Source organism: Polyodon spathula, chromosome 14, assembly GCF_017654505.1.
Source record: "Polyodon spathula isolate WHYD16114869_AA chromosome 14, ASM1765450v1, whole genome shotgun sequence".
Taxonomy (NCBI): domain Eukaryota; kingdom Metazoa; phylum Chordata; class Actinopteri; order Acipenseriformes; family Polyodontidae; genus Polyodon; species Polyodon spathula.
Genome location: NC_054547.1, coordinates 5,140,193 through 5,168,008, shown reverse-complemented (window position 1 = coordinate 5,168,008; position 27,816 = coordinate 5,140,193). Strand labels below are relative to the sequence as shown.

At 37.1% G+C, this 27,816-nt stretch overlaps 1 protein-coding gene across 8 annotated transcripts in view; it reads left to right on the top strand.

The window, feature by feature from the left end:
• Nucleotides 1–27,816, top strand: part of LOC121326880 (ecotropic viral integration site 5 protein homolog) — a 52,196-nt gene that overhangs the window by 22,026 nt on the left and 2,354 nt on the right. For 5 of the 8 annotated variants that reach the window (XM_041270496.1, XM_041270492.1, XM_041270493.1 and 2 more), the window contains 14 exons: nt 119–244; nt 2,573–2,716; nt 2,824–2,913; nt 3,322–3,419; nt 3,502–3,562; nt 3,963–4,016; nt 5,733–5,765; nt 6,217–6,360; nt 9,381–9,515; nt 9,974–10,114; nt 10,421–10,579; nt 12,388–12,534; nt 14,477–14,572; nt 22,346–22,441. In XM_041270496.1, coding sequence (XP_041126430.1) covers nt 119–244; nt 2,573–2,716; nt 2,824–2,913; nt 3,322–3,419; nt 3,502–3,562; nt 3,963–4,016; nt 5,733–5,765; nt 6,217–6,360; nt 9,381–9,515; nt 9,974–10,114; nt 10,421–10,579; nt 12,388–12,534; nt 14,477–14,572; nt 22,346–22,441 — 1,524 coding nt within the window. The remainder of the gene's footprint in view (nt 1–118; nt 245–2,572; nt 2,717–2,823; nt 2,914–3,321; nt 3,420–3,501; nt 3,563–3,962; nt 4,017–5,732; nt 5,766–6,216; nt 6,361–9,380; nt 9,516–9,973; nt 10,115–10,420; nt 10,580–12,387; nt 12,535–14,476; nt 14,573–22,345; nt 22,442–27,816) is intronic. The other 3 variants (XM_041270495.1, XM_041270494.1, XM_041270497.1) reach the window with 3 other exon arrangements.

Sequence of the window (27,816 nt, the reverse complement as noted above, 5' to 3'; positions counted from 1 at the left end):
TCCTGTATTTCAGGCAAGTGTATGTCTGGTATCCTCTGGTGTAGAACTGGCATGTCTTTTAGGCATGGGGTGCGCAATAGAACTGCGCCTGAGTTAACAGCTCATGTTTGTATTGCAGATGCCAGAAGAGGAAGCATTCTGCGTGTTTGTTAAGTTAATGCAGGACTATCGACTGCGAGAACTCTTCAAACCCACGATGGCTGAGCTCGGTCTCTGCATGTACCAGTTCGAATGGATGATACAGGTCAATCAGACTTCTAACACATTTTACATTTTTGCACAATGTAATAAAATAAATTGATAAAAAATAATAAAAGAAAGATATGTACAACATATCGAAACGTTGGGCAGCTGGCTCTTTGAGCTAAATATATATATATATATATATATATATATATATATATATATATATATATATATATATATATATATATACACACACACACACAATGAACAAAAATATAAATGCAACATGTAACAATTTCAAAGATTTTACTGAGTTACAGTTCATATTAGGAAATCAGTCAATTGAAATAAATTCATTAGGCCCTAATCTATGGATTTCACGTGACTGGGAATACAGATATGCATCTGTTGGTCACAGATACCTTAAAAAAAAAAAAAAAAAAAAGGTAGGGGCGTGGATCAGAAAACCAGTCAGTATCTGGTGTGACCACCATTTGCCTCATGCAGCACGACACATCTCCTTCGCATAGAGTTGATCAGGCTGTTGATTGTGGCCTGTGGAATGTTGTCCCACTCCTCTTCAATGGCTGTGTGAAGTTGCTTGATATTGGCGGGAACTGGAACACTCTGTCGTACACGTCGATCCAGAGCATCCCAAACATGCTCAATGGGTGACATGTATGGTGAGTATGCAGGCCATGGAAGAACCGGGACATTTTCAGCTTCCAGGAATTGTGTACAGATCCTTGCAACATGGGGCCGTGTATTATCATGCTGAAACATGAGGTGATGGCGGTGGATGAATGGCACGACAATGGGCCTCAGGATCTCGTCACAGTAATTCTGTGCATTCAAACTGCCATCGATAAAATGCAACTGTGTTCGTTGTCCATAGCTTATATTTGCCCATACCATAACCCCACCGCACTCTGTTCACAACGTTGACATCAGCAAACCGCTCGCTGACACGACGCCATACACACTGTCTGCCATCTGCCCGGTACAGTTGAAACCGTGATTCATCCGTGAAGAGCACACTAATCCAGCGTGCCAGTGGCCATCGAAGGTCAACATTTGCCCATTGAAGTCAGTTACGACGCCGAACTGCAGTCAGGTCAAGACCCTGGTGAGGACAACGAGCACGCAGATGAGCTTCCCTGAGACGGTTTCTGACAGTTTGTGCAGAAATTGTTCGGTTGTGCAAACCCACACTTTCATCAGCTGTCCGAGTGGGTGGTCTAGACGATCCCGCAGAGAAGAAGCCGGATGTGGAGGTCCTGGGCTGGCGTGGTTACACGTGGTCTGCGGTTGTGAGGCCGGTTGGACGTACTGCCAAATTCTCTAAAACAACGTTGGAGGCGGCTTATGGTAGAGAAATGAACATTCAATTCTCTGGCAACAGCTCTGGTGGACATTCCTGCAGTCAGCATGCCAATTGCACGCTCCCTCAAAACTTGAGACATCTGTGGCATTGTGTTTTGTGACAAAACTGCACATTTTAGAGTGGCCTTTTATTGTCCCCAGCACAAGGTGCACCTGTGTAATGATCATGCTGTTTAATCAGCTTCTTGATATGTCACACCTGTCAGGTGGATGGATTATCTTGGCAAAGGAGAAATGCTCACTAACAGGGATGTAAACAAATTTGTGCACAGAATTTGAGAGAAATAAGCTTTTTGTGCGTATGGAAAATTTCTGGGATCTTTTATTTCAGCTCATGAAACATGGGACCAACACTTTACATGTTGCGTTTATATTTTTGTTCAGTGTGTGTGTGTATATATATATATATATATATATATATATATATATATATATATATATATATATATATATATATACATAATATATATATCTTATATATATATATTATACATTCAAACCTCAAACAGTAGTATTCTGATTCTGTTACACTGTAAAAGCTGATAGTGTTTGGTCTTCGGTGGTGGATGTCAGTAGGATTATTTTCAGGATCCTTGCAGCATTCACACAGACGTACAACCACTGTTCTCTGTACTTCACCATTAAAATGTACTGTTTTACATGTTTTTTTTATTTCTAGTGTAGTAGATCCAAAAGACTTAGTCTACATTTATTGTTTAGAATTTTAATTTAAAAAAAAAAATGTTACAAAGGAATTCAAGTAATAATATTTCTCCTTGGTGCTTATTTAAAACTATGAAACTGTGCAGATGGAAAGTAAGGGGACGTAAGGGTGGTTGTGGAGCAGCAGAATGAGTTGGTAGCTGTGGGTTCTAGCTGGAATTTCGCCATCTCTTTTACTCTGAAAGGCTGGTTTAAGAGGAAGGGGTAACGGCTTGAAATCTCCTATACTGAAAGCTTGCTTTCTGCTTTGCTGTCTGCGCTGTGCACTGTGTGTCTTCAGGAGCAGCTGCCAGAGCTCCAGGTGCACTTCCAGTCCCAGAGTTTCCATACCTCCATGTACGCCTCCTCCTGGTTTTTAACCATCTTCCTCACCTCCTTTCCACTGCCAGTTGCTACAAGAATTTTTGATATATTTATGTACGAGGTAAGTCAAGTAGGTATTTGTATTTTGGTTTACAGTTCTTAGACTGCATGTTTTTTTCTCTTTTTAAAGTAAGGAAATGAGCTAAAATGATCATTGTTTCTTCCCAGGGTTTAGAGATTGTGTTTCGAGTAGGATTAGCTATTCTTCAAATGAATCAATCAGAATTAATGCAACTTGACATGGAAGGTATGCTAGAGGTAAGATAATCTTTCATGTTTATAAAAGACCAGGATTGTGGTTCCGTGCCAAGTATTCTTGAGGGTATTAGAAGAATGAGCTACTTTTAGGATTGCGGAAAATAAAGGCTACTGTATATTTTTGCAATTAATTGTTTTGCATAGTAAGAATCTAGCTTCCAGTAACCTTTTCAATACTCCTGGCTCCTGATTCACTGCACTGATAAAACATACTTTGTTTTTCGTGTATTTGTATGTGTGGAGGGGATGCATTATTTAAAGGAAAAAAGCCTTTCAATTGCAATAAGGAAATCAGTTTAAATCAAATGCTGCCATTCTGCAGACAATCAGTATTTGCTGAGATTAAGTGTTCCCTTTGATTACACTGGTTTCCATCTGACTCGCTTGGTTGTCCCGCTTGTTCCCCAGCACTTTCAGAAGGTCATCCCACACCAGCTGGACAGTAGTCCAGATAAGGTGATCCAGACAGCATATCAAGTCAAATACAATGCAAAAAAGATGAAGAAGTAAGTATGCCATGCTAATACCTTAAAATCAATCACTTTCAGCTTGTGTGTTTATGGCATTTTTATATATTCTCTTTCTTAGGTTAGAAAAGGAATACACTACAATAAAAAGTAAGGAGATGGAAGAACAAGTAGAAATCAAGGTATTTTTTTAACCTGGTCTGGAAAGCCCTATTCAAATAATTGTGATACATTAAATTCCATATTCTCTGTATATTTAAACTCAACGGGTTAATATACTATGTATTATAAATCTACTCTCTTAAAAAAAGTGTACTTTTCCTATTAAACTTATTATGAAATGACACTGAAAAACATTCAAATTTACATACGTTCATGATGGTATGAAGTATTCAACATATAAAACAAATGTACAAATAAACACTTATGTATCATTTTTAATAAATTGTAAGAATTATAGATTTACCATCACTGAAATTGCATGAGCAGGATTTACGTATCATAGGTTTTTGACCAGGAAAGTTGACTTAAAAAAAAAAAAAAAGAAAGAAAATAAATAACAAATTATTTGACATTTTACAGAGGTTGCGCACAGAAAACCGACTTCTAAAGCAGCGCATCGATACGTTGGAGAAAGTGAGTACTGCAGAGATTGCTATGGTAATTCCAGTGCAAGTTGCAAATCTCGACCTGTATTACCATTGTATGGTACCTTGCAGAGATCATATGATTATAATTTGTATTAAGTTATTACTCCTTTTTTTAAATCCTTTGTGGGCAACTAGGAAATACTGGCCTTGTTCATTAACTGTGCTTAACAGTGCAAAAAATTATTTGATTAACAAACAATGCAAGTGGTAACTTTGTTTAATTTGCTGTTTTCAGAAATATTTAATCTGGGGTTTTGTTTATTTGTGTCAGAATGGTAATAATTAAATTCATACATAAGTTATATTTATAATTTTATTATGTTGAATCATATTATTTTACCCGACAGATATATTTTCGTCAATGCATTTTTTTAGGAGATATTAAGAGATGGGGGATTCATCATGATAATAGGAAAAACATCCTTTAGGTACAGTCTCCTACTGGAATTCCTCACATAAATACATAAATGTTTATATGGTTGACATTCAAGGTAATATTTTTTAAATGGTAAACAAACACGCTGACAATGCTATGCATTCACCACATGCAAAATGGTAAATAGTTAAGTTTGTAAGATATTATGCAATTAATTTGGAAGGACATTTAATTTTCTTCCAAATGATTTATTGCAAGGTAAGAAGAAACATACAGGTAGTTTGGGGTAGGTTTACACTGGCAACTAACATTTAACAGCGTAGTAAGCTACCATAACTGGTGTGTACTATATCATTTAGACTGTGAAGTCATTAGGTTGGTACAATTAGTTTAAATACTCATATAGCTGTGTCTCTCTATACTGCAGTGTCAGTAGTAATCTGCTGCATGTGAGTGGACTGCTTGGTTGGAGCAGATCAGTAGTAGAACTTTTAACTCTATTTGCATGTCGTTCTCAGTTCATCCCTTGCTTTGGTTAGAACGGTGATCTGCATTGGAGGGTGGATTATTGCATGTGCAAGTACAGCAAAACATTGCATAACTTTTCCAAAGTGGTGTTTTGTGCAAAAAAAGTTTCCAATGTTGGTGGAAGGCTGCTTTTCGGTGCTGGTTGTGATGAATAATTGTTATATTTAAAATTTAAATTAAAAATCATAATGCTACAAGAAAACAATGTCTATTTGGTAGTATGGCTCCCAATACATGTAATCTTAACTTGCTGAAGACAAAGGGCACGGTTTTGAAACAAGTGCAAAGACACATTTTGTAAGAGGAATAAAACAACTATAATGGTACAAAACTAGCATTTGTGAAGGATCAGTTCTGGGTAGTACCTTGCTAGTTGTTTACGGTTTTTAAGTGATTTATACTATATTATATTCTATATATATATTCCTCCTTCACACTTGTTTACAAATAGGCCCACAAACCTTCCTTTACCCCATTCATGTATCATTTGTTTTGCTTCTTTGGGTTCTTTGCTATTGCACACTAATCTATGCTTTGCCACTACTTACTCTTCTCACTGTTATCAGATCTGAAGGCATCTGTTTACTTTCTACCTCCCATAATGCCACAGTCACATTACTGACAATTTGACCCTCTCCACAGCCAAAAAAAAAAAAAAAACTCAATCAAAACGAAGGAGGAGAAATATGAACAAGCCACGTTGGCTTTCAAAATCAATATTGCCACTTTTATTTTGTTCATTGATTCTTTGGTTTTTTTTCTCTCTTACGCTTCTGTCTGGATTTTTCCTTTTTGTAGGAAAGTGCTTCCTTGGCAGATAGATTGATCCAGGTATACATTTATTCTCTCCTTGTCTGTTATTAAATAGAAATGCTGCACCCCTTCTCTTACATGTGCATGTATTGCTGTCTGTCTCTAGATGCCAGGCGGTTCCTATATTTGCCCGTAAGATTAGCATAAAATAAATGTTTTGATCTATTTGTTGTAAATCCCTTTTTGTGACCATTTGTCATTATTGGGACTAGTAAGAATCGGTGAGAACTCCCATTTCTGTTTGAGAAGTGCATGAAAAATAATTCTGCATGCCCCAAAATTAAAAACAAGAGAAGAAAATTATAATAAACACAATCCTAATGACACACAGATGAAACTAAGAGCAAACCCAAATTTATTACCAATTAAAACCTTCCCCATTTGATGGCATGCTTCCTTAATGTAGTCAAGTGAACTGCCTAGCTTCAGCTTCCATCCATCGACCCTCATGCAACAATTATGTCCCAAGGGACAAGTGACAAGGGCACAAGAGGCTGAGGAAAACTACCTCATAAAACGGGAACTGGGCACCATCAAACAGCAGAGCGATGAGGCCAGTGCTAAGCTGGAGCACGCTCAGCGTACCATCAGGGAGCTTCAGCAGCAGCAAGGGGTAAGGAGCCTGGGAGCATCTTCAGCCTTTACTGTTTCTCCTCTTTTACTGCCGGTTCGAGCAGTGCACACAATTCACACACTTTTCTTTTTGTTGCATTACTGCCTTCCAGCCCTCCATACTGACTGTCTCCACAGTACTGTATTATGTATAATCTGTATTATTTTTTGAATAGTACTTTTAATTTACAGAATTACAGTGATTGGTATTTGAAGAGCTGATGATGACACTTCATGTTGTGTACGTTGTGTACAAATGATCACAGAGCTGCACACGAGTTAGTGTTAGCCATGCTGCCAGAGTAAGATCAGTTACACTTAGAGTAGGCATTGATTCAACAGGAAATAAACATTGAACTCTATAAAGTATTTCTGAGTAGAGCTTCCTTGCAGTATGTAATTGTGTATGTGGTTGGTGTTAGTAGTGCATACTAAACAGTAGAATCTGTTGTGTAAAATCAGGACCTCGCACAGAATATGTCAAAGTTTGACATTTTTAAATGATAGTCTGGACCAGGTCTGTCTGTCTATGTTGTTGGTTGTTATACTAGTATAAATGTCAGCTTTTTTTCTTGATAACAAAAACATTGATACAAGATTTGTCTTGATGAACAGTACAATTAAATGTTCAAATAAAGTTAAATGTCCTTTCTGGGGTTTTTTTTGTTTGTTTTTTACATAGTGAAATAAAGCCATTTGTTAAACAAGTGCTGAATGCATTTGTAAAATATCCTAGAAGTTTACTCATTTTCTTCTGACCATTGTCTGCTTTCCTGTTACTGATTTATGGCTTCTGTTTACTTGTGAAAGCTACTGTGCTTAAGGATACTTTGTTCTTCATGCTAAATTGAAGAAATTGGCAGAACATGTAAACTTGTAAACTGGGAAGCATATGCCTGTCGATGTTGATATACTTTGTAAATCCTTCTGTCAGTCACATAGTATCGAGAGAACAGCTTGTTATTGAGAGTATCTGAATTTGTGGGTGTATAGAGGCTGTCTGTCTGTGTACAACCATCTTATTGGTGTATTTAAAGTTCTAATGCTTTTGCACTTTATTGAGCTGATTTTATACACTGACTTTTACAGGCCGTTCTCAAGAGTACTAATGCATAAATTTAAAATTCTATATATCTATCTATCTAGATATTATATATATCTATATATATATATATATATATATATATATATATATATATCTATATATATATATATGTGTGTGTGTGTGTGTCTGTATATACATATATATATATAGTATCATATATATATTTATATATATGTATATGTATAAAATCTATCAAAGCAACTTAAGCTTTCAGGTTTGGCATTTATAATAATGTAAAGTTTGTGTGCATATGTCACCTTTTTATAGTTTGCTGTCATTTGTCAATTTGTTTCCCATTTGAGGAACAGCCAACTTCAGTCATGTTGACCAGATCAAAAAAAAGTGGACACAGATTTAGTTAAACATTTTGTACTTATTATTGTAAACAAGTAAATAACTGGGAGTACAGTATTCTGTAACTCTTTACTAATCGTCCATTTGCATAGATTAATGCTGTGTTCACACAATGCTGTTGGGAGGGATATGGTAGAGAAGCTCAGAGTTGTTGGGGTTTTTTAGTCTTAAAATGGATATTTGTAAATGTAAGATGTTTGTGACAGTATAAAATAATTAAAAGACAGGTGCATTCTATGGCTAGAGTACATTTCCATGGCCATGTCTTGGTTTATACTGTACTGACTATCGGAGTGATAACAGAGCCCTGTTTTTTTTATTATGGGCCCTGTTTTTCTGTATACATATTAGAATGAACTGTACAGAAACACTATTGAATTGTAGCGCGCACACACACACACACACACACACACACACACACACTCCTCTTGTTGAAATCACTGATATATAAAACATGTTTCTTGATGTAGAAAGTGCTTTTTATAAAGGTTTCAATTTTTTTTTTGTATTTTAAGGAGACCCCTGTTAAGGACATTGTGGTAGAAACATAATATAACAAGTTTGCATGCTTGTATTACGCATATGATTTTAAATAAGCTTGAATTATTAATATAATACGCAGGCTATATATGTTTAATTGTTTGTCAGCTGTGTAACAGCCGTAAACACAGCAGTTTTAAAAGGTACTTTGCAATTCTGGACTGTTTAAGCATTTATTATTATACGTTGTGTTTTTTATGGCTTCTGCAGTGAAGCTTCTAAATGATTCATATGAATCCAGAAGCAGGGATGAGCCGATAGGCTGCTTTTGGTTCTGTTTGATTACATGCGCTACAAGTAAACTAAATACATTTTTGTAATTTAGCTTTAAAGTATGATTTTTGCAAAACTAAGGTTTAAGATGTTTTTACTCAAGTTTGTTGTAGCACATGCATTGTCATGCAGGAATTTGAAACATCTGAGGATAGACCTAATATGAATGCATTAGTGTTACTAGGGTTACATCAATGAGATTTTAAGTCCCATTTATACAGACTCCATCTGGTTTTTTGGAAGTGAATCATGATGTTACTGTACAGTAACTGGGAGTGTCTTTAGTGACAGATAGCCTAATATATGTGTTTTTTTTTTATATAAACCTTCAGCTGATATTTCAGCCTTGCAGTTGAACTACTGTCAGGGAAAATATACTGCCCTAGTTTACGGCTCCCAAGTTTGGTTCTTGTCTTGAAAAACGTTGCCAGTCAATACATGGATACTTAGTGCAGGATATGTGTAATTACACAAGTATAGTTTTAACTGAATGCCTGTCTAGGTATCGGTGGATACATTTTGAGGGTTTTTAGCTTGAACACTAGCCTCAGAATGTTTGAAGAAGGAAATGCAGCTCAGTCATTAAAATAAATAAGTAAAGCGTTTTTAAAATGTTTTGCTGACAAGATGAAATAATATTAGTTATTTCATGTTGATAGTGTGTTTAATATGAATGCAAACCAGCAAGTCATGTATGATTTTTGTTCACTATATACATTGTCATGTTCATGAATTCATCTTTCTGTTAGCATAAATGCCATCCACGCTACACAGAAGACTTCGTGCTGCAGCTGGAACAGGAGCTGGTGCAGGCCCGGCTGAAGGAAGCCGAATCTCAGTGTGCGCTTAAGGAGATGCAAGACAAGATCATCGACGTAGAAAAGGTTTAAACAAAACTTCAGCTTTTTAAAAAGTTCATTCTCTTTTTAAATGTGTGAGTATTTGTATATTCATAACACTGAAAGCACAGTGTGTATACTATAGCAGTGTGAACCACTAAAAAATGTGTTTTTATTTTGAGTGATATTATGTAGCGCTACATCTAGTTACTTAAACTGGCACCGTAGACATTTAAATTTTGAATTTATTTTGGATACCTTAATTTGATTTGAAATTGTACACAATTCAGTTGTCTCACTTAAACAAAGTTGGATGATACTACAACAATGACTTTTTTCCCTGTGTTAAAATGTTATGGAATCCAAAGCTGAATAGTGGGAGCGGTCTCATAAATGTTTCTGCAGGAGATTAGTCCCATAGCATTTCTCAGTGATGGGGTTTCAGTAGGAGTGCACTGCGTTCATCCTGACGATGGGCTATTAAATAATGTTTCTGTGTACAGAAGAACAATTCCCTGCCCGATGACAGTAACGTTGCCAGGCTCCAGGATGAGCTGATAGGTGTGAAACTGAGGGAAGCAGAGGCACTGATGGGATTGAAAGAACTGCGACAGCAAGTGAGAGACTTGGAAGAACACTGGCAGGTAAGGTGTCTAGACATGCTGCAATTATATCTGGAGGGAAAGCTGCTGACTTGAGTTCTCCAGTCTGTGCCGAAAGGAATGCCCTTTAAAATATATTTCAATCTATCTGCTGGGAAGAATGCTGTATATATTAAGAATAATATATAGCCGTCACAATGGCAGGTGATCTTTGACTTAATATAAGTAGCAATATATGGGATATACCCTATAGGATTTTAAAGAAGCAATAAAAGTAGCAGACTTTTTAAAATGTATTTATTTATTTATTTAGTTCTGCTTGCTAATGAGGATCAATCATTTTTGTAGCGGCATCTAGCCAGGACTACAGGAAGGTGGAAGGACTCCCCTAGAAAGAACACAGTCGATGACCTGCAGGATGAGCTGATGACGGTTCGGCTTCGAGAGGCTGAGTCACTGGCTGAGCTGAAGGAGACCAAACAAAGGATGCTGGAGCTGGAAATGCAGGTAAGGAGTCTGTGTGCAAAACATGTGCGCAGCTATTGCAGTCTGTCAAACCTGCAGGGCCGTGTGATGTAATTCAGTGTCTGGAATCTGTGTTTTATTTTTTTTTTAAATGGAGATCTTTATATGCACAATAAATATTTAAAGCAGTGCTGTGCCACATGACATCATTCACTGTTAGCAGAAATATTTTAGTCAGAAGATAAACAAAAAAAATCACCTCATAAAGAACTTAAGAAATATGATTATAATTTTAGTATTAAATTATTTTTAAATTTTAAAAATACAAAAAGCATGTAGCTGAAAAAGGTAAAACGGGCCAGAGTCCATTATATTTTTGGTATACGTTTTAGAAGAATGTCCACTAGAGAGCAGTGTTGATCTACTGCTCATTAAATTAGTTTCAATACAGGATTTAACTTACATATGATCAGTAATGCAGCTGTTTAGATATTGTATCTCACACTGGGGTGTAGTGCTGCGGTGTCGGCAGGGAGTGGCGACCCCTCACTTCTTGGGCAGGGAGCTCATTGCTTCCGTACTTAATGTGTAAAATATTTAACTGTTTTGCTGTTATTAATATATGCCGATTTAGATGTACATGTGTATAACCCATACAGATAAGCAAAGAATACAATAACCGTTAAACACTTGAGCGATAAATAATGAAAACATTTGAATATAGCGTGCCTGGTGTAGAGTAATGAGTAAGCGAGGTGAAGTGAACCTGTATCGACGCTGTGCTGAGGTGTCGCCGTTACTTTTACAATCAGATGTAATAATGGGAACATTTGCTTATTTTTAGATCCATATCAGAAATCAAATAGATAAAATAAACTAAACATTTATTTAAAAGATAAAACTGAATTGCAACAAACAAATAAAGGGCACCTGGCCGTGGCCATACACAAATCTCTTTTTGCAAACGGATGCACTTCTGTTTCAAAACCTCTGTCTCATTCCCTCTTAAGCTTCTGCAACAGGACAATGAGATGAGCTCATTCTGGACCAAACCATTCAATATACAAGAGGGGGGCGGGGCTGGGAGTGTTACTTATAGGGTTATTTATAATAATGACTGCATTTTAATCATGTGTATTAGTGTATGAAACTAGTTATGAAAATATGTATTTATGTGTATATTTATTTATTTATCTTAATATAAATAGCTGTAACTCTAGTGCCTTGCATATATTATTTCTTTACAGTAACACCTCAATACCTGATTGCCTGAATTTGTAGTGAATTAGTACACTTCCAATACGGTAACTACTGTAGAATGATAAACTGTGGTTATGGTGAGTGTCTGGTGAAACAGGGACCACAGGCGGCATGGTAGGGTTGAGGGAGGGGGGAGGAAAAGGGGGGACGGTGAGGGTAAATAATAGCGACCCCCTCACTTCTAAGTATAGCACTACATCACTGATCTCACAGACGTTAGGTCGTTCATGTTGAAACAGGACTGTACTTGTGCTACAGTATAATTGGGTGGAGGGGGGTCTGGCCTGCCCATGAATAAAAGTAATCTTTTTATTATACAGCATTTGCCTGCATAGGGTAGGTTCATTGTATTCATAATATGAGTTTGACGAACCTGATTTCAGCAGTCAGAGCAAACCTTTTGGGACACCTTGATTTAATTAATATTTAATATCATTGGCAGTTGTTTTTTGAATATGTTAGTATTACTAGTTCAAGTCGTATTTCGATAGTTTACATGTGCTGCTCTGACCAGGCCTGAGGGAGGCATACTAAAATGCCTGTCTTATCTCTTTTCCTTTGTCAATTTTGTCATTTTGCTGCTTCTGCAGAATCAGATCAACAACAACCACCTGCAGAGAGCTGAGAAGGAGACGAGAAGCTTGCAGGAGACGGTGCAGTACCTCACAGCTCAGAACAAGGGCCTGCTTACCCAGCACAATGAAATCAAGCGCAAGCAAGCCGAGATTGACTGCAAGGTAAACCGTTCAGCACCAGAGAGAAACTAAGTTATTTATTTTACATGGGGTGGGGGTAGGGCTTCCCAAAACATGAAAGCCCTTTCTCCAGTGCAGTGGGCTCATAGTTCACATAAATGTACTGATTTAATAGTGATAGCGGTGGATATATGTGTTACTGCAGGTTATGTATAAGTGCATAGCAGCCCAGAAGCCACCTCTTTAGACTGCAAGCAGTGTACTGTAACCAGAACAGTGAAAAAATACTGGTTGTATTTTTATTTAAAGGTTGCAACCTGACAATTGAGAAAAAATGAGGTTGATGCATTTATGTGCTTTATTAATAAAGCCAAATGTATTTTAAAATAAATTTAAACTATTAGAAAAGTCTGGAGTTGGTCAGTCTATAACGAACCAGTTTCTTCCCCTTTTCACAGTGCTGAGTGTTTTGGTCGATGTGGTTATACATGATAAACGTTTGGTAATCGTGACTTGTCCTTTTTTGGAAGTGTAAATGTATACACTCCATGCTCGTCCTGACACTACCCAGTGCATTGCTAAGCATGTACATGTATGCTGAATCTGAATTTTGTCTCCTAGATGCAAAAAAAATAATAATAAAAAAAAAGCGAGATTTATTTATTTCTATAACTGCACCAAAAAAGTGTCTTTAGTGCAGAACTAGCTATTGTGAAAGTTAGTACAAGCAAGCTGACTGAAATGTGATTTGGAACAGCAACCTCCTAAAACAGAGTCTCCATAAAGTGAAAATGAACACTGATTCAAGTTTAGAACTGTAGAGCTTCTTGAAAATGTTGATTTGAATTTACGGCTGTGAGCAGGCTTTAGAAAAAGCAAAATCATTTCCCACTCCTTACACTTTTTACAACATAAATTAGTTCAAATGTCTGTTTAACTAGTCATTCCTTTATTATTATTATTATTATTACCTTCTAAACTGCATTTTCATATGCTACTAATCAAGATGTAAACCTTGTTATTGTATAAATAACAAATGGCTAAGCATATACTTCTAGATTTGTATTTTACAAAACGCACCAGATTCACTATGGACAGTGACAGTGGCAAAGAAACAGAAATAAGACACAAATGTAGACAGCAGGTCCTAAACAGGTGGGTCTTGGAACAGGACGTAGTAAACTCAGTTCTATTAAAAAAAAAAATGTAAAAAAATAAATGTTCACTAGATTTCTTTTTAGAAAGAATTTGTTTAAGAGCCCCCCCCCCCCCCCCCCCCCCTTATTTCTCAACCAGAAATACGTGTCATATTTTAGGAAGCTTATCAGAAGCATCAACAAATACTACTTTGACTCTGCGCCATTTGGTTAAAAAAGCAACTCGAAAATGCAGCAATCGTTAAAAAGAAAAAAAAAATTACTATTTTACTATCTTTCGGTAGCTGTGAATTTGCCCCCCCCCCCCCATTTCGGACTGATGGTGTATATTTTTTAATGTGCGAGAGGAATTGCGACGGATAGCAAAACAAGTCACTGGAAACTGTGAGGTAAAAGCATTAGTGAACCAGTACAACCTGAGCGAGGGCTACATGGAGTCCTGGCTAAGAAACATGCTTAGAAAAGACAGGAAAACCAAGCTAGATACTGGTACCATTTTGTTAACTGCTACTCTTCCGTTAAGTCCTGACTTTGGTGAAACGCCTTTCGCTGTCACATTCAATAACTTGCTCATGAAATGCAACATTTTCTAGTAACTCTGCTCCTTTGTAATGCCCTCCAGCAAGTATAGATAACCGCTATATGTCTGCATCATCGCATGCAAGCTTGCTCAGTTATCAACTAATGATTTTCAATCTGAGGAACTCGTGAGGCCTGAGGCTAGGCAGCTCTCCTCACCTCGTCATAAAGTGCTTTTCCAGCTTCTATGATTCTGTCTCGGTTTTGTAAGTGCTAAACCACATGACTTTGTTTGTTTCTCCTTTTAGAACAAAGAAGAAGTAATGGCTGTGAGGCTTAGAGAAGCAGACAGCATGGCAGTGGTGGCTGAGCTGCAGCAGCACATTGCTGAGCTAGAGATTCAGGTACTCTGTATGTGTGTGTGTATGAATGTATGTATGTATGTATATGTGTGTATATATATATATATATATATATATATATCAATATCAATATCAATATCAATATCACCTGTACCTGTTGACTGCGTGCTTTGGACGTCAAAGTAATGCCTTGGGTGACTGCATATATGCAATGCACGTGACCACAGTTTTATACAGTACATTTTAAAATAGTTTTATATTTGCTGTATAGAAAAGAGCTGTCAAAAGCTCTCTAGTGAACTCTTCTTTGTAGAGGCCCTGGAAGATAAAAGCTTGTCAGGTGGCTTCAAACCTTGTTGAAAGCAATGATAACTGATACCATGTCATAAAAAATATGCAGTTTGCACCTGACCTAATTTTAATTTTTAGTATGTTTAATTTTGGTTTACTTCGCAGGAAGATGTGTCTTTCTTATAAAGCACTGATATCTTTCAGCTGAAGACGCATCACTAACAGAATGGTTATCTCGTTGCATCGTTTCCTCCATGGGACAGAGGCGTTTTGACTTTGTCTCCCCAGGAGTGCTAATAGAGGTTGATAGGCACTGGGAGGACCGAGAGTATAATGGGTAGCCCTGAAACCGAGTTTGACTTCTCAGATAACACAAGTTGAGAATTACACAAGGGGCACACCCAGAACATTGGCAGTGCAAAGATGGTTAGTCATTATTCAAGCCTCCCTGTACCATGTTTTCTGTTCTAGAGTTTGAATCATGTCCTGCTCTCTTAGTAGGAGGGTGGTGGATTGGAGCGTGCAAAGGTCAGTCCCATTGGCTAGTGCATAACCATCAGAGCCACAACCCAGAGTTGTGTATAAAATTAATGCAGAATTTGAAATCTTCAGGTTTGCGGTTAAAAAATAGCTGATAACAAAGATTATTTACCAGGAACAAACCTTTAAATATATACTGCGAGATGACATTTTTGTTCAAATTATGCAAAATGTGTAACAGAAGGAGGATGGCGATGGGAGGATGTAGGGTAAGTGTCAGGAACTTTGTCATGATAAAAGCAGGGGAACTGATAGGAGAATTTAAAAATAAAAATGGTACTATTACCTTTTTGGAGGAGGAGAGTGAAGTGTAACAGATTTTATGATTAACCAGCATCTAGTCACTTGACTCTCGTATATTAGAGGGTTGCCTTATCTATTTAGTGTGTGGTAAAAACAGGAAAATGAGAAAATAAACGAGGCTTGCCAGTTTATTGCACATGTTGCATCAAGTGCTAGTTTTAGATGTCTCTTCTGATGGTTTATTCTTGACACACAGTCATACTTTAGCATTTAGGATCCATTAATAGACATCTATATAAATGTATTAAGCCAGGTATTCTTGGTTATTAATAGGAAATAATTGTTTCCCTTCAATCATAACACATGCAAACTGAAAACTAATACAATAGACATTCATTCTTCATCAACTTTTTTTTTTTTTTATCTAACACTGCTTCGTGTGCTGTATTTTGTAAGTCTTGCATGTAAAGTACAACTTTGTTATACAGGGTGGGTCAAAAGTCAGGCAACATTGAAATGTATTTTTATTTCAGCAAATTCTCAAATTGCCATTCTTGTTTATTGCAAACATGACTAAGGGCGGATTGCAGGTTTTCCAAATTATGTAAGAAAGAATAAAAAGACTGTTGAGCGACTCTGTAGTCTTATTGTTAATTAGGAGTTTAACAATTCCGTTAGTAAAGAGGTAAGTGGTATTACAGACAGTTCTGCATTGAGCTGTGGCTCATCTAGACAAATGGAAATTATATTGCTTCAAATAATGATACATAATTATTAGCTGCCATTCGTATAGATAAGTTTAAAATGCTCTGCGTCTGTTTAAATGGCAATGCTGTTTTTCTGCAGTTCTAATCAGCTGATTCTTTACTGTAGAGCAGATGGAGCCAACAGACATTTGATAGACAGGCACAACATGATTTCCTGGAATGGGGTAATCTAAATAATCTGAGCACTTGAGGTGAATTTAGCAGAAAGCTTTAGGGAAACAAAAACAAATTCAACTCTGTTTTGGAGCATAAGAATTCAAGACTGCTTGGAGTGATTGCAAGAAAAGGTAAGGGGAGAAAACTCATTTAAACTGGCTTTTAAATAGGTTTAGTCTGGTATTAGATTGAAGGGAAAGAGAAAAGCTCAGAGGAAGCAGAACGGGCACACACCCAATAAATGTTTTCCATTCTCAGCAGCGTGATTTAGACGCCAGCTCATTTTGATTCTGTACACCACCACCCATTTCTAACCTTAACCATTCTCAGACGGTATAAGCAACTATCTAGTGCTCAGACGTGTGAGACGCTATTTGTCAAGTTTTTCTAAATATTCTTTGTACATCTCCACCCACCTGTTGCTGATATTAGTATTTCAACTACTGTACTGAAATTCTAAGTTTAAGTCTGTTGAAGGGTCACACTCATGCACCATTTCAAAGTAAATGGAAACTAAACTCACTTTGCCCAGACTGATAATTGAGGGTCATGTTTGCATCTAAAATGGATTTCCTTCCTTGCATGGCTGTGCCAAAGTCAAGAGTATGTAAGGTACAAGAAATGCAGGTTAAGGGTTTTGTGGGTTGGTTTTCTGCTGCTTACTGTAGCAATGGGAGATAAGTTCAGCCAGAGACTCAGGCAGTATATTATATTTTTATCCTTTTTTGGACCATGGTTATGTAAAGCGCTCAGGATAGAGGGATTTCATTAAAAAAACTTTCCCAATTTTAAGATATTAAAGTTTGATTCCCTTTACTACATTTTTTTTTTAATGGGTGTTGTTAGGCAGTGTGGGGTGTGAGTTGGTTTGTGGTTAGTGTGCCTGGTTGCACTGTAGATGGGTTGGGTTAGAACCTTGTCTTATCAAAGGGTGACTCCCCATCTAACCCTGCTGCAAATGAGAGACTAGTGTTAGGCTGATTAGCCTTGGATACAGTGCCTATAGTAAGTATTCACCCCCCTTGGACATTTTCACAGTTTGTTGTCTTACAACCTGAAATCTTGATGTATTCAAATGGGATTTTTTTTCCTTTTGATTTACACAACCTACTAAACATTTTGGAGAGGCAAGAGAATTTTTATTGTGAAACAACAGTTAATGAAAAAAAAAATGCCTTGGTTAGATAAGTATTCACCCCCCTCAGTCAATACTTGGTAGAACCACCTTTGGCAGCAATTACAGCTGTGAGTCTTTGTGGAGTACCTCAGCTATTGCTGACACATGGACAGTTTCTCCCATCTCAACCATGGAACGATGTAGGTCTTTCAGAGTTGTCATTGGTCACTTGGTGGCTTCTCTGACCAATGCCCTTCTTACCCGGCTGCTCAGTTTAGGAGGACGGCCTGCTCTAAGCAGATTTTGGGTGGTGCTGTATAGCTTCCACTTCTTAATGATTGACTTGACTGTGCTCCAAGGGATATTCATTGCCTTTGAAATCTTTTTATACCCCTCCCCTGATCTGTGCCTTTCCACAACTTTATCTTTGCTTTGAATGCACTACCCAACTGTGGGACCTTACAGAGACAGGTGTATTTAATCTGAAATCATGTCAACCACTTTTATTGCACACAGATGGACTCCATTTAACTTATTGTGTGAATTCTGAAGGCAATTGGTTGCCCCTGAGCTTATTTAGGAGTGTCACAGCAAAGGGGGTGAATAAGTATCTAACTTTTTTTTCAGGTTTTTATTTTTAGTTGATTTATTTTTTCACCCCCCCCCCCCCCCCCCCCCCCCCATTTTTCACATATTGGAAGTGTTGAGTAGGTTGTGTAAATCAAAGGAATAAAAATCAGATTTAAATCCATCAAGATTTCAGGTTGTAACACAACAAACTGTTAAAACGTCCGGTGGGGGGGGGGGGGGGATACTTCCTATAGGCACTGTAAATAGGCACAGCACTGCACTGGCTACAAAAAAAGCATCTGCTGTACTAGTTACTGAAGGAAAGTCTGTTTTCCGCTAGTTATCAATTTCCTTTTTAAAATCAAAATGGGAACATTTTTAAAATAAATAAATAAATGCTTGCTGTTTTTGCTTTTATTGAAGTTACTGGAAAATGACAGCCATTTAAGAGCAATGGAGTAGACAGGCTTTTCATGACACGTTACAAAGGTTAAAATGAGTCACCATTGCATGCTTATAGGACACTTCAAACCACATGTTTCCCACTATGTACAGAAGGGCTTCGTGTCCAGCAGGAAACCTCTACCTCAGCTTTACCGTAAAACTACATTGAGACTATACTTTGGAGATCAAGGACCACAGGAGCTGACAGTTGGTTTTCAGAAGTAAAGTGTCTAGGAGAATAGATCGAAATGGGTTATCTGTACTGTATATGCACTGCAAATATTTTGTATTGTCCTGGTTAGTAGTATACAAATATTGATTGACGTTGAGGCTTATAGTGTAAAACTACTGCAATGAGGATGGACAAAGTGACATGCAGTGTGTTGCATAGTGCTATATTCAGTCCTATTCAGTAGCGCAAACAACTTCTATTGATGTGGCCCTACAGTAGCCAATAGGGCTAATTGTAGCAATCCTAAGGGTTTGAGAACACTGTACAAGTTAGGTCCTTTCCAGCACGGTAACAGAGGGTGTAATTGGTCTGGTTTCTGATAGACGGGGGTTTTTGCAACCCTTTCATTATGTATGACATTGACTTTGTAAGTATCATTTTGTTCTCAGTGTTTTAATTAATTTTTGTTAAGTTTTAAATTTATATATATAAAAGTACATTTGCTTTATGACTTTGAATATAGCATTTGCAGCAGGCCCATTTTATTATTGGAACCCTGCTGTTCATTTATTTATACATTTCAAGAAAACCTGTGCTCAGGTTCATGAACTGTGTTTAGACCACAAGTCAGCATGTATTCACTACAAAATGTGAAACCACATCCTTTCTACCGTACATCTAAGATTTTTTATTTTAAATCTAAAAACTTGGGTAGCAAAATGTAAATAAGTTGTTTTGTTTGCTCATAATCCAGTCTGAAGGATTATACATATTTCAAAGGTTATATAACAAAGTGGTTTGGTCTTATTACAAAGTTTTCTTTAAAAGGTTTTTAAAAACAGGAAATATGGTTTAAACAAAATTATGATGTGGTTTTAAGGTTGAACATTATCCTTAAATACAGAAAACCAGAATTTAAACTTCTTCTTTTCTCTGTTAAAACTTGTATTATTTCCTTAAGTGTATTATGGGTTTATACCTTGAAGCAACATTTAAAGCAGAGTGCAGTTTGTGTAGACTAAGTCTTCATTTATTAACAATTGCCTTTAATTACAGTATTTATTTCAGAACTTTTAATAAAAGGTTAATGAAACCGGAGAGCTGGAGTTAAAAAGTGGTACCCACTCAATCACTGAAACACCTTGTTTAGAGATACTAAACTAATGTAAAGTCATTTTTTAGTGTTGGGAAGTTGGGTGTTTGTGTACAGAATAGCAGCGCTCACTACAATATATTAAATATTTTCAATTTGTAGGTGCATTATAACGATCTGACAATCGCCAGCACTCGCGCTGCTATCTTAGGAGCCAGTAGATGGTTTCGTGCTGTGGATTAATGCCCACTGGAAAATGTGCTGAGATTGCAGTAACGCGCTTCTGTCTAGCCTAGCCGCCCACGAAACAAGCCATGTGCGCACCCCATATCTATTAGACTGCTGCAGTAAAGGGGCTGCCCCATATTGTTTTTCACAGCAATTTATAGTCAACAACAGAAAAAAGCTACAATTGAGAGACAAGTGTAGATTTACTGAAAACATACTGGGCCAAAGGGGTAGTTGACTTAACAGACAGCGACAACTGAGAAGCCTGGTTTGCAGAGGTCACTGTACAGCCACATTATTTACACAGTTGGATTTAACAATAACTGATGTTACCCCAATGTGTGTGTGTGTGTGTGTGTGTGTGTGTGTATAATATAATTGAACCCTCAGGTCTGGGATATGCATGTTTTGTATAACCTGTAAAATTGTAAGTGTAACCTTTCCAATTAAGAAACAATCAAGAAATAATTACAAATAACCCCATGTACACTTTAAAATGTATAATCTACTGTATGTTAAGTGCTACAGATAGATGGCTGGTAATGCATTGTAAACAATCAAACCAGTTACCAGATAAGACACGTTAGCCAAACATAGACTGTAGGGTATATATTTTTGGATATTGTAAATGTTCTTACTGCCCAACATTATTCAGATCTTTTAAGGGTTGTTTGTGTACCAAGGTTATGAAAATCAAACATCTGGGAATGTTCCTATTTGAATGGTTTTGAACAACTGTACTGTATTTAGGTTTGTTGTTTTAGATCAGTTGGATAGAACCAATAAGGCCCTATTTTGAAGATCTTCTGAGAGTAATAAAACAATTGGAATGAAATGGAACTAGAATGAAACAATTTAATTCCTACAAGGAGCCATTCAAGTGATGTTCTCAATAGATTTTCTTTTCTCTCGTTTTACACATTATATTGTATTCCTCTGGAAATATTGTTGAAACCCTAAAACCATTCCAGTGACTTGTTTTGCATTGTTTAAATTCTCATTGTGTCGACACAATAAAAGAGAATTCACAGTTGTAGCAAATAGTATTGTGGCGACCATTCTACAACAACATACTCAGACAAACTAGGAAGTCATTACTTACAGACTTTTGACATCTTTTCTCCACATTTTGGCACCTGCTTATTCATACAACTGAACGTAGGAAGCCTGTTAACTGCCTTTTTGTTATCAGACGCATGAGGGAAAACCACAAAAAAAAAAAAAAAAAGCATATTCTTGGAAGAATGTATTGGTTAAGATCCATGCAGATGCTGTATTCTTGAAGCATATCAGGAAAAAACACATGAGGACAGCTTAGCCATAGCTGTCAGTTAAAGCAGCAGCACCCTGTTTTATGTTAAAGGCCCTGGGAGTCTTTCCATCGCTCACCTTTGACCTCACAAACTTTTGTTTGTTTGTGTGCTAAAAACAAAAGAACACAACCCAGCAAACTTTTAAGCTTTTCCAGGCTGATGGAGGGGGTGGGGGTTTCTACTGAGCTGTTGTTTTATCAACAGACTTGTTTGCTGTAATCCATGCCCACATGTCTACCAGTTCAAAGATAATAGGATTTTTAGTTTTAATTATGTTAATACTCTTCATTGTGAGCAGAAGTGTTTTGTTGGTATTATTCTTTGTTATATTTATGTAGTTTATTGGTGCCAGATATCAATACCTTTTGATTCTCTTTTGGCTGAGATGAGTAGATAGTGTTGGTTTTGGCACACCCAAGTGTATGATAACAAATTGTAACATTAACAACAGAACCACCTCAGATACATTTTAGATAGGTGAGAAAATGGGCTTATCAATATTGTGTCGTTGTAATTACTCTTGGTGAATTTATAAGTGTGGTTCAAAATTATCTTGCAGAACACATCAACAAGTTGCATTGTTGTAGTTTCTTTTTTGACTGATTTTAAGTCAGTATTTTGTGCATTTAAGTGTATTTTGCCTTGTGAGTGAATGACACTTGTTTTTTATTTAACCATGTAAAAATGAATACAGGTTATTTTATATATCTATACTTTGTCTTTTAAAACAGGTTTATGCAATAAAGGGATGTTAGAATAAAACTTATACAACATTTGTAGGAAAGCATGCCTGGTCAAGTGTATAGTAAATAAAAAGCACCTGTTTAGTCAGTCTGAAATGTCTTTAGCACTAAACAAGACTTTAACCTCCACTCTCACAGAAAGAAGAAGGGAAATTTCAAGGGCAGCTTGATAACTCTGGCTATAAACAGTATATCAGGGAACTGAAGGATAAGATAGACGAGCAGAAGGAGGAGGTGAGTGATAATACACCACAAACACTGCTTGCTTATATCTCATTTTTCCAGTAGCTTGGAAATGAACAAAATTTTGTCTCAACGACTACAAAATAACCCAACAAGTCTGATGACCTCTCTGTTGTAGATATGTGCCCATTGCAAAATTCAGCAGAGTCTGAGACGCCTTTGGTCTGAAAGATACTGGCCTTTATCTTGTTTCCTTTCCTCCATATTGCTGTTTGTCTGTTATCCTGTGCTGCTTTACTCAACAACCACATTGTTGTGATATGTAGCGCTACACTGGCTCGCTTTAGTTGTCTGCATCGTTTACAGTCCACATCACATGGGCTACTTTGCATTCCCAACACCACTTCTTGAAAGTTCTGTGCACTTAAGCCTACAAAACATCTGCCGTTCCAGAGATTAATAAAAAATTCGAGCTTTCGACATCATGAAAATATAAATGGAATGATCTACATCCGCTTTATGTATGGTTGACTTTCTGAAATACTGGAGGACAGATTCCGTCACATAATTGGTTGAGGGTTAAAGCAGTTTGTGTAGAGCTTGAAGCTCCTTTTAATCTACACGAATGCCAAATGTTTCAACAAAGTGTCTTTGTAAATGTCCCTTCTGGAAGTTGATGTGTCAACTTTTTAAATCAGTTTTAAAAAATATATATAAAAAAAGATCCACGAAAAGCATGCTTGCTTAATGAAAATAACTTTTTTTTTTTTTTTCTTCTGTCGAAGTCATGTAAGGTGTCTTTGCCGTGTGATTTTTAAGGTTGTACATATAATGTCCAAACTGGCATTTACATTTTGTACAACTTGCAATATTAAGGTATATTCTGGGGCTGTGACTTTCACAAGTTGAGATGTTTGCATTGTGTTTGTTGTCACCTATTATATAGAGCATATTTCAAAGAAAATTTGTGAATCTGCTGTTGTTTTTTGTTACTCAGAAGTCAGATTTTTCTTTTTTCAGGTTTTTTATTTTGACGCCACCTGCTTACTTCAGAAAGTGTTAACTACGCCCGTTAGTAGTATCCTTCCTGACTAAAGGGTGTGTTAATGTGCCAACACACCCTGTGAGCTTTATTCTTTAAACATATCCCTTCACACCTAAAATTATAGATTTTTTTCTGTTATTGTTAAAGCAAGTTTGGTTACATTTTAGTTTTAATACTCCATTTGCTTGAGAGACTTTTTAAATCCTTGTTTTGTGGTATTTGTCCTATAAATCCCAGTACTCTATACCTTCTGCAATTTTAGTTTTTAACTTGTACACTCAAAACCAAGAACCCTTTGGTCCAGATGTATGTATGTTTAAAGGGAACAGACTTTAATGTTTCAGAACTTTAAAATAACTGTTAGTGTGCAGTTGCTTTTTTAAGTGAACTTGCGTGTAGTTGTTTTCTTTTCTAGTTTTGAAGGACCACCGTTTTATATTATCAAACTTAGATAAATGTGGATCAAACTCGGCACTAGAGTGAAAGCTTATTAAATCTACACAGAAGCCTTTCAGCTACACCTTGTGCCTTGCAGGATTCCCAATTACATTTGGTTGCTCACCAGTTCATCTGTTGTGTAAAGCCCTGCAGCGGCTTTAGCTATATTGATATACTCCTTTGTTATCAGAGGGACAATCTAAGTTTACTTCTCCAACTGTTCGTGGAAACTAAACTTTCATGTTCTTCTTCCTGAAGATAGGGATGCTCTCTACATGTAACACTGACCACAACCGCCCAACACCCTTCCTACACACGGATTGGGGCTGAAGCAGAAACGTACTGCAATATACATTGAACTGATTTTAGTAGACTTTAAAAGTACATCCAATCATGTAAAACTGCTGTATAGTATTTTTCAATTCAAATGTTGGATCTGCTAACCTTATGGTAAAAACAACCTCATTTTACTCTACGGTGTGTCCGTGTGCTAAAGGAAATTCTTATTTTTCAGTTTATCCTAAAAACTGTCCTGAAAATGGCGACAAAGAGTGTCTTAGTCATTATTACTATAACAAAATGTGGCTATGATCCTAACAAACTGACATAATGATATGTATTGCTCCTATTAAACTAACCTTTTGGGGTAAACAGTACTGCACAAGAAAGTCTTTTAAAGAGTAAACTTTCAACCTGAATGGTACAAACCAAAACAATCAAATTCAATCAACAGTCCTTGACAGTCCGTTTTGTGGCGTTCATTAAGCCCAGTACTTTAACATTTATAGCGAACGTTTCCTTAGTAATGGCAAATTGAGAAACCAGGGCTGAGGGTTGCAGAAGCAGGATGGAAAGTCAGACTGCAGCATCTTACAAAACAACTGTGGAAATAGGTGGCCTCCTGAAGCGGATCCCTGAGCGTTCCTTCAACTGAGGAGCATGCTGTCCCTATTCAGGGCTCTGCGATCAGTATGCTAAAACTTTATTCAAAACCTCAACGTTAATGTTTGTTTGATTATGTGCTATTTAGCTACAGAACTGCAGCGTGCAGTTTATTGCTTACAACCCAGTTATCTGCATTTACATCCTGCAGGATGGTGTAACCCTATAATGTCCTACCTAGATTACAGGAGTGTGGTATAAGATATTGCTACATCTCACCCCTTAAGCAACTTCACTGGCACCACAATTATTACAATGACATCTTCTCAAAGATGCCACAGGTGCCAGCTTACAAACATGTCAGAGCAGGCTTTTGTTACATCTGGGATCCAAAAAATGCCAACAATATTATTATAAAACTGATGTGTTATTTATTGTATTTTTTATTTTTTTAGTAAAACAGTAAAAATTAATGGGGTTATGAACCTTTTCAGGCAAGAACGTTAATTAAATGAACTATAATAAAAAGCAGCCATGTTTTTTATATTTTCTATATATAAAAATCATTTAAATAAAACTAATAAATAAATAAAAAAGCAAGCAATAAAGTTTGCCGTATATCTACATTACGTCTGGTGCAACCCACATATGAATTAAAACACTTTTTTTCAGTGAATTATAAAGAGAGAGAGAGAGAGAGACGGCCAGATTTGCACAAAAAAATAAGTGGCTTGTGGTTTAATTGCACTGCAGTAAATCATGCATTGTGTTTTTCAAAATCCCCTATCTTGCGCGTGCATTTGGGCAAAGGAGAGACGGTCAGATTTGAATCCCCTGCAAGCAGAGCTTTGCATGGGTTTGCTGGGCTGCTGAAAGCACTGTCAGATTGTCAGTACGTGTCAGAGATCCCGAGTCACCTTGCTGCCTGAGTCTGATTTAAGTGGTTGTGGTCGGCCTAAGGAACCTGTGATGTGATAAGATAGTATGTGCAGAGGTCATGTGGTTTACAAACACCGTACTTGAATTTTAGCAGGATCAAGTTTGAGCAAAGATAGAACTTCACAGCTAAGAATTCAGTGTAAACACTTACCGACTGTGGCATGTTTGCAGTGTACCACTTGATTAGACTGTCTCAGGAAGTTAATGTGTACTATTTCCTTTGAGCAGAGTGTTAACAGCGTAGTTATTTTCAGTTTTTTATTTCAGATTTTAAAAATGTTCAACATACTTAGCCTGGTCTTTTCTTTGCATAGAAGAGATGTAGCCCAAGGCTGTTCACTCATGAGATATGTATCCTTTGTTGCAATCTGTATACATTTGCAGTAAAAAAAAAAAAAAAAAAAAAAAAAAAAAAAAAATACAGGGGGGCTCCCAAGCGGCGCATCTGGTAGAGGCACTCCAAGTGGAGTGCAGGATGAGCCTCATAGCCTGGTGGTCGCCGGTTCGAGTCAAGGTTATTCTATTGCCGACTGTAGATGGGAGCTCCCAGGGGGCGGCGCACAATTTACCGCTCGGTAAATTGTGCGCCTGTGGTCTGGCCGGGTGCCTGTGGGCCTGCCTGTAAGCTGCCCAGAGCTGTATTGTCCTCCGCTGTAGCTCTGAGGTGGCTGCACTGTGAATCTTCAGTGTGGGGGAAAAAAAGCTGTCAGCTGATGGCACACACTTCAAAGGACAGCGTGTGCTCATCTTCGTTGCTCCCGAGTCAGCGCAGGGGTGGTAGCGGTGAGCTGAGCCTAAAAAATAATTGAATATGCCAAATTGGGAGAAAATAATAAAAAATAATTGGCGATTTACTAAATTAAAAAAAAATAAATTGAAAAACAGTTACTGTGATGACTGTGATTGTTAGGCGTGCACCTGTTGTTGCAGTCTGTGGCTGTGTGCATGTACCAATATTGAAATATTTATCACCACCACATGCTTTTAATTCACACACATCTGGTCATGCTGTACAGTTGTGAAGATGCCTCTGTGCCTCTTTTACTTAAGTGTGTTTTTAAATGATTCTTTTTTTTTTTAGTAGATGCTGTCACATGGTTTGTATGTGGTAATTAGATTAGTCACGCAAAGATACAGTCGTAGCAACAGCTAAAAAAGAACTAGATTGAAACCCTTTAAGATGCTGGTTGATCTACACACAGTTGAGCTTGTCTGCAGGCTCTGTGTTTATTTCTCATCCTCTGTGGTTCAGTCTAGCTGTTCGTAGTTCCAACTTGAGATACGCTAATGGTTATCACTGCAGCTATTTGTTTCTATTTCAATCACATATTTTGTAAAGGTCTTGAAAGTTAAAATCGGCCACAGAGCTGAGCGTAAAACCATACTCTACTACATTTAAGATCGAGAAGTCATGACCTTTGGGTGATATAGCCTTTTATTTTGGTTTCCTGTTCTGATTCACTGGAAGCTTGGTTTTTTTACAGTCATCACCAGTTTTTAACTTTGTCACGTTCACAGCATCTTTGACTTCAATAAAAAAAGAAACAGATTCATTGCATGCACGCAAAAATTACATTCTCGATTTAATCAAATTTAATGAACTGTAGTGGCTTCTCAACAGCAACAAAAAAAGATGACTGATTAGAGAGTGGACATTTTTTATGTGTATAAATCTCGAGTTCTTGCTAAGAACTTAGTGCGCACAAATTGGTCTGAGCATCCCAACCAAGCCTTAAAGAAAATTCAAATAATAATACTAATAAGATGAATCTGCTTAGATCTCTTCTTAATTGTACATGTTGCTGCTGGTTTTAATGCAGTAGATTAGAGGATTTAGGCACTGAAACTCATTTCATCCTTTTTGGAATACAGCAATTGCTCACTTTAACTGCTTTCTCTTCATTCGGTCTCCCACAGTCCATTCCTAAACCTGCAACATTTTCAATGTTGTCATTTTATCTGAGGTCAGCATCAGGCTTGGGAGTTTTAAAGTATATTCTAAGCTAATTCTGTGGTTTCTTCTAATTTTCCCCAGGAATGTGTAGCTCATTTTGATGCACTTCAAATCATCATAACAATTAAAACAGTACTACTCACTCCCCTCTTTTTTTTTTTTTTTTTT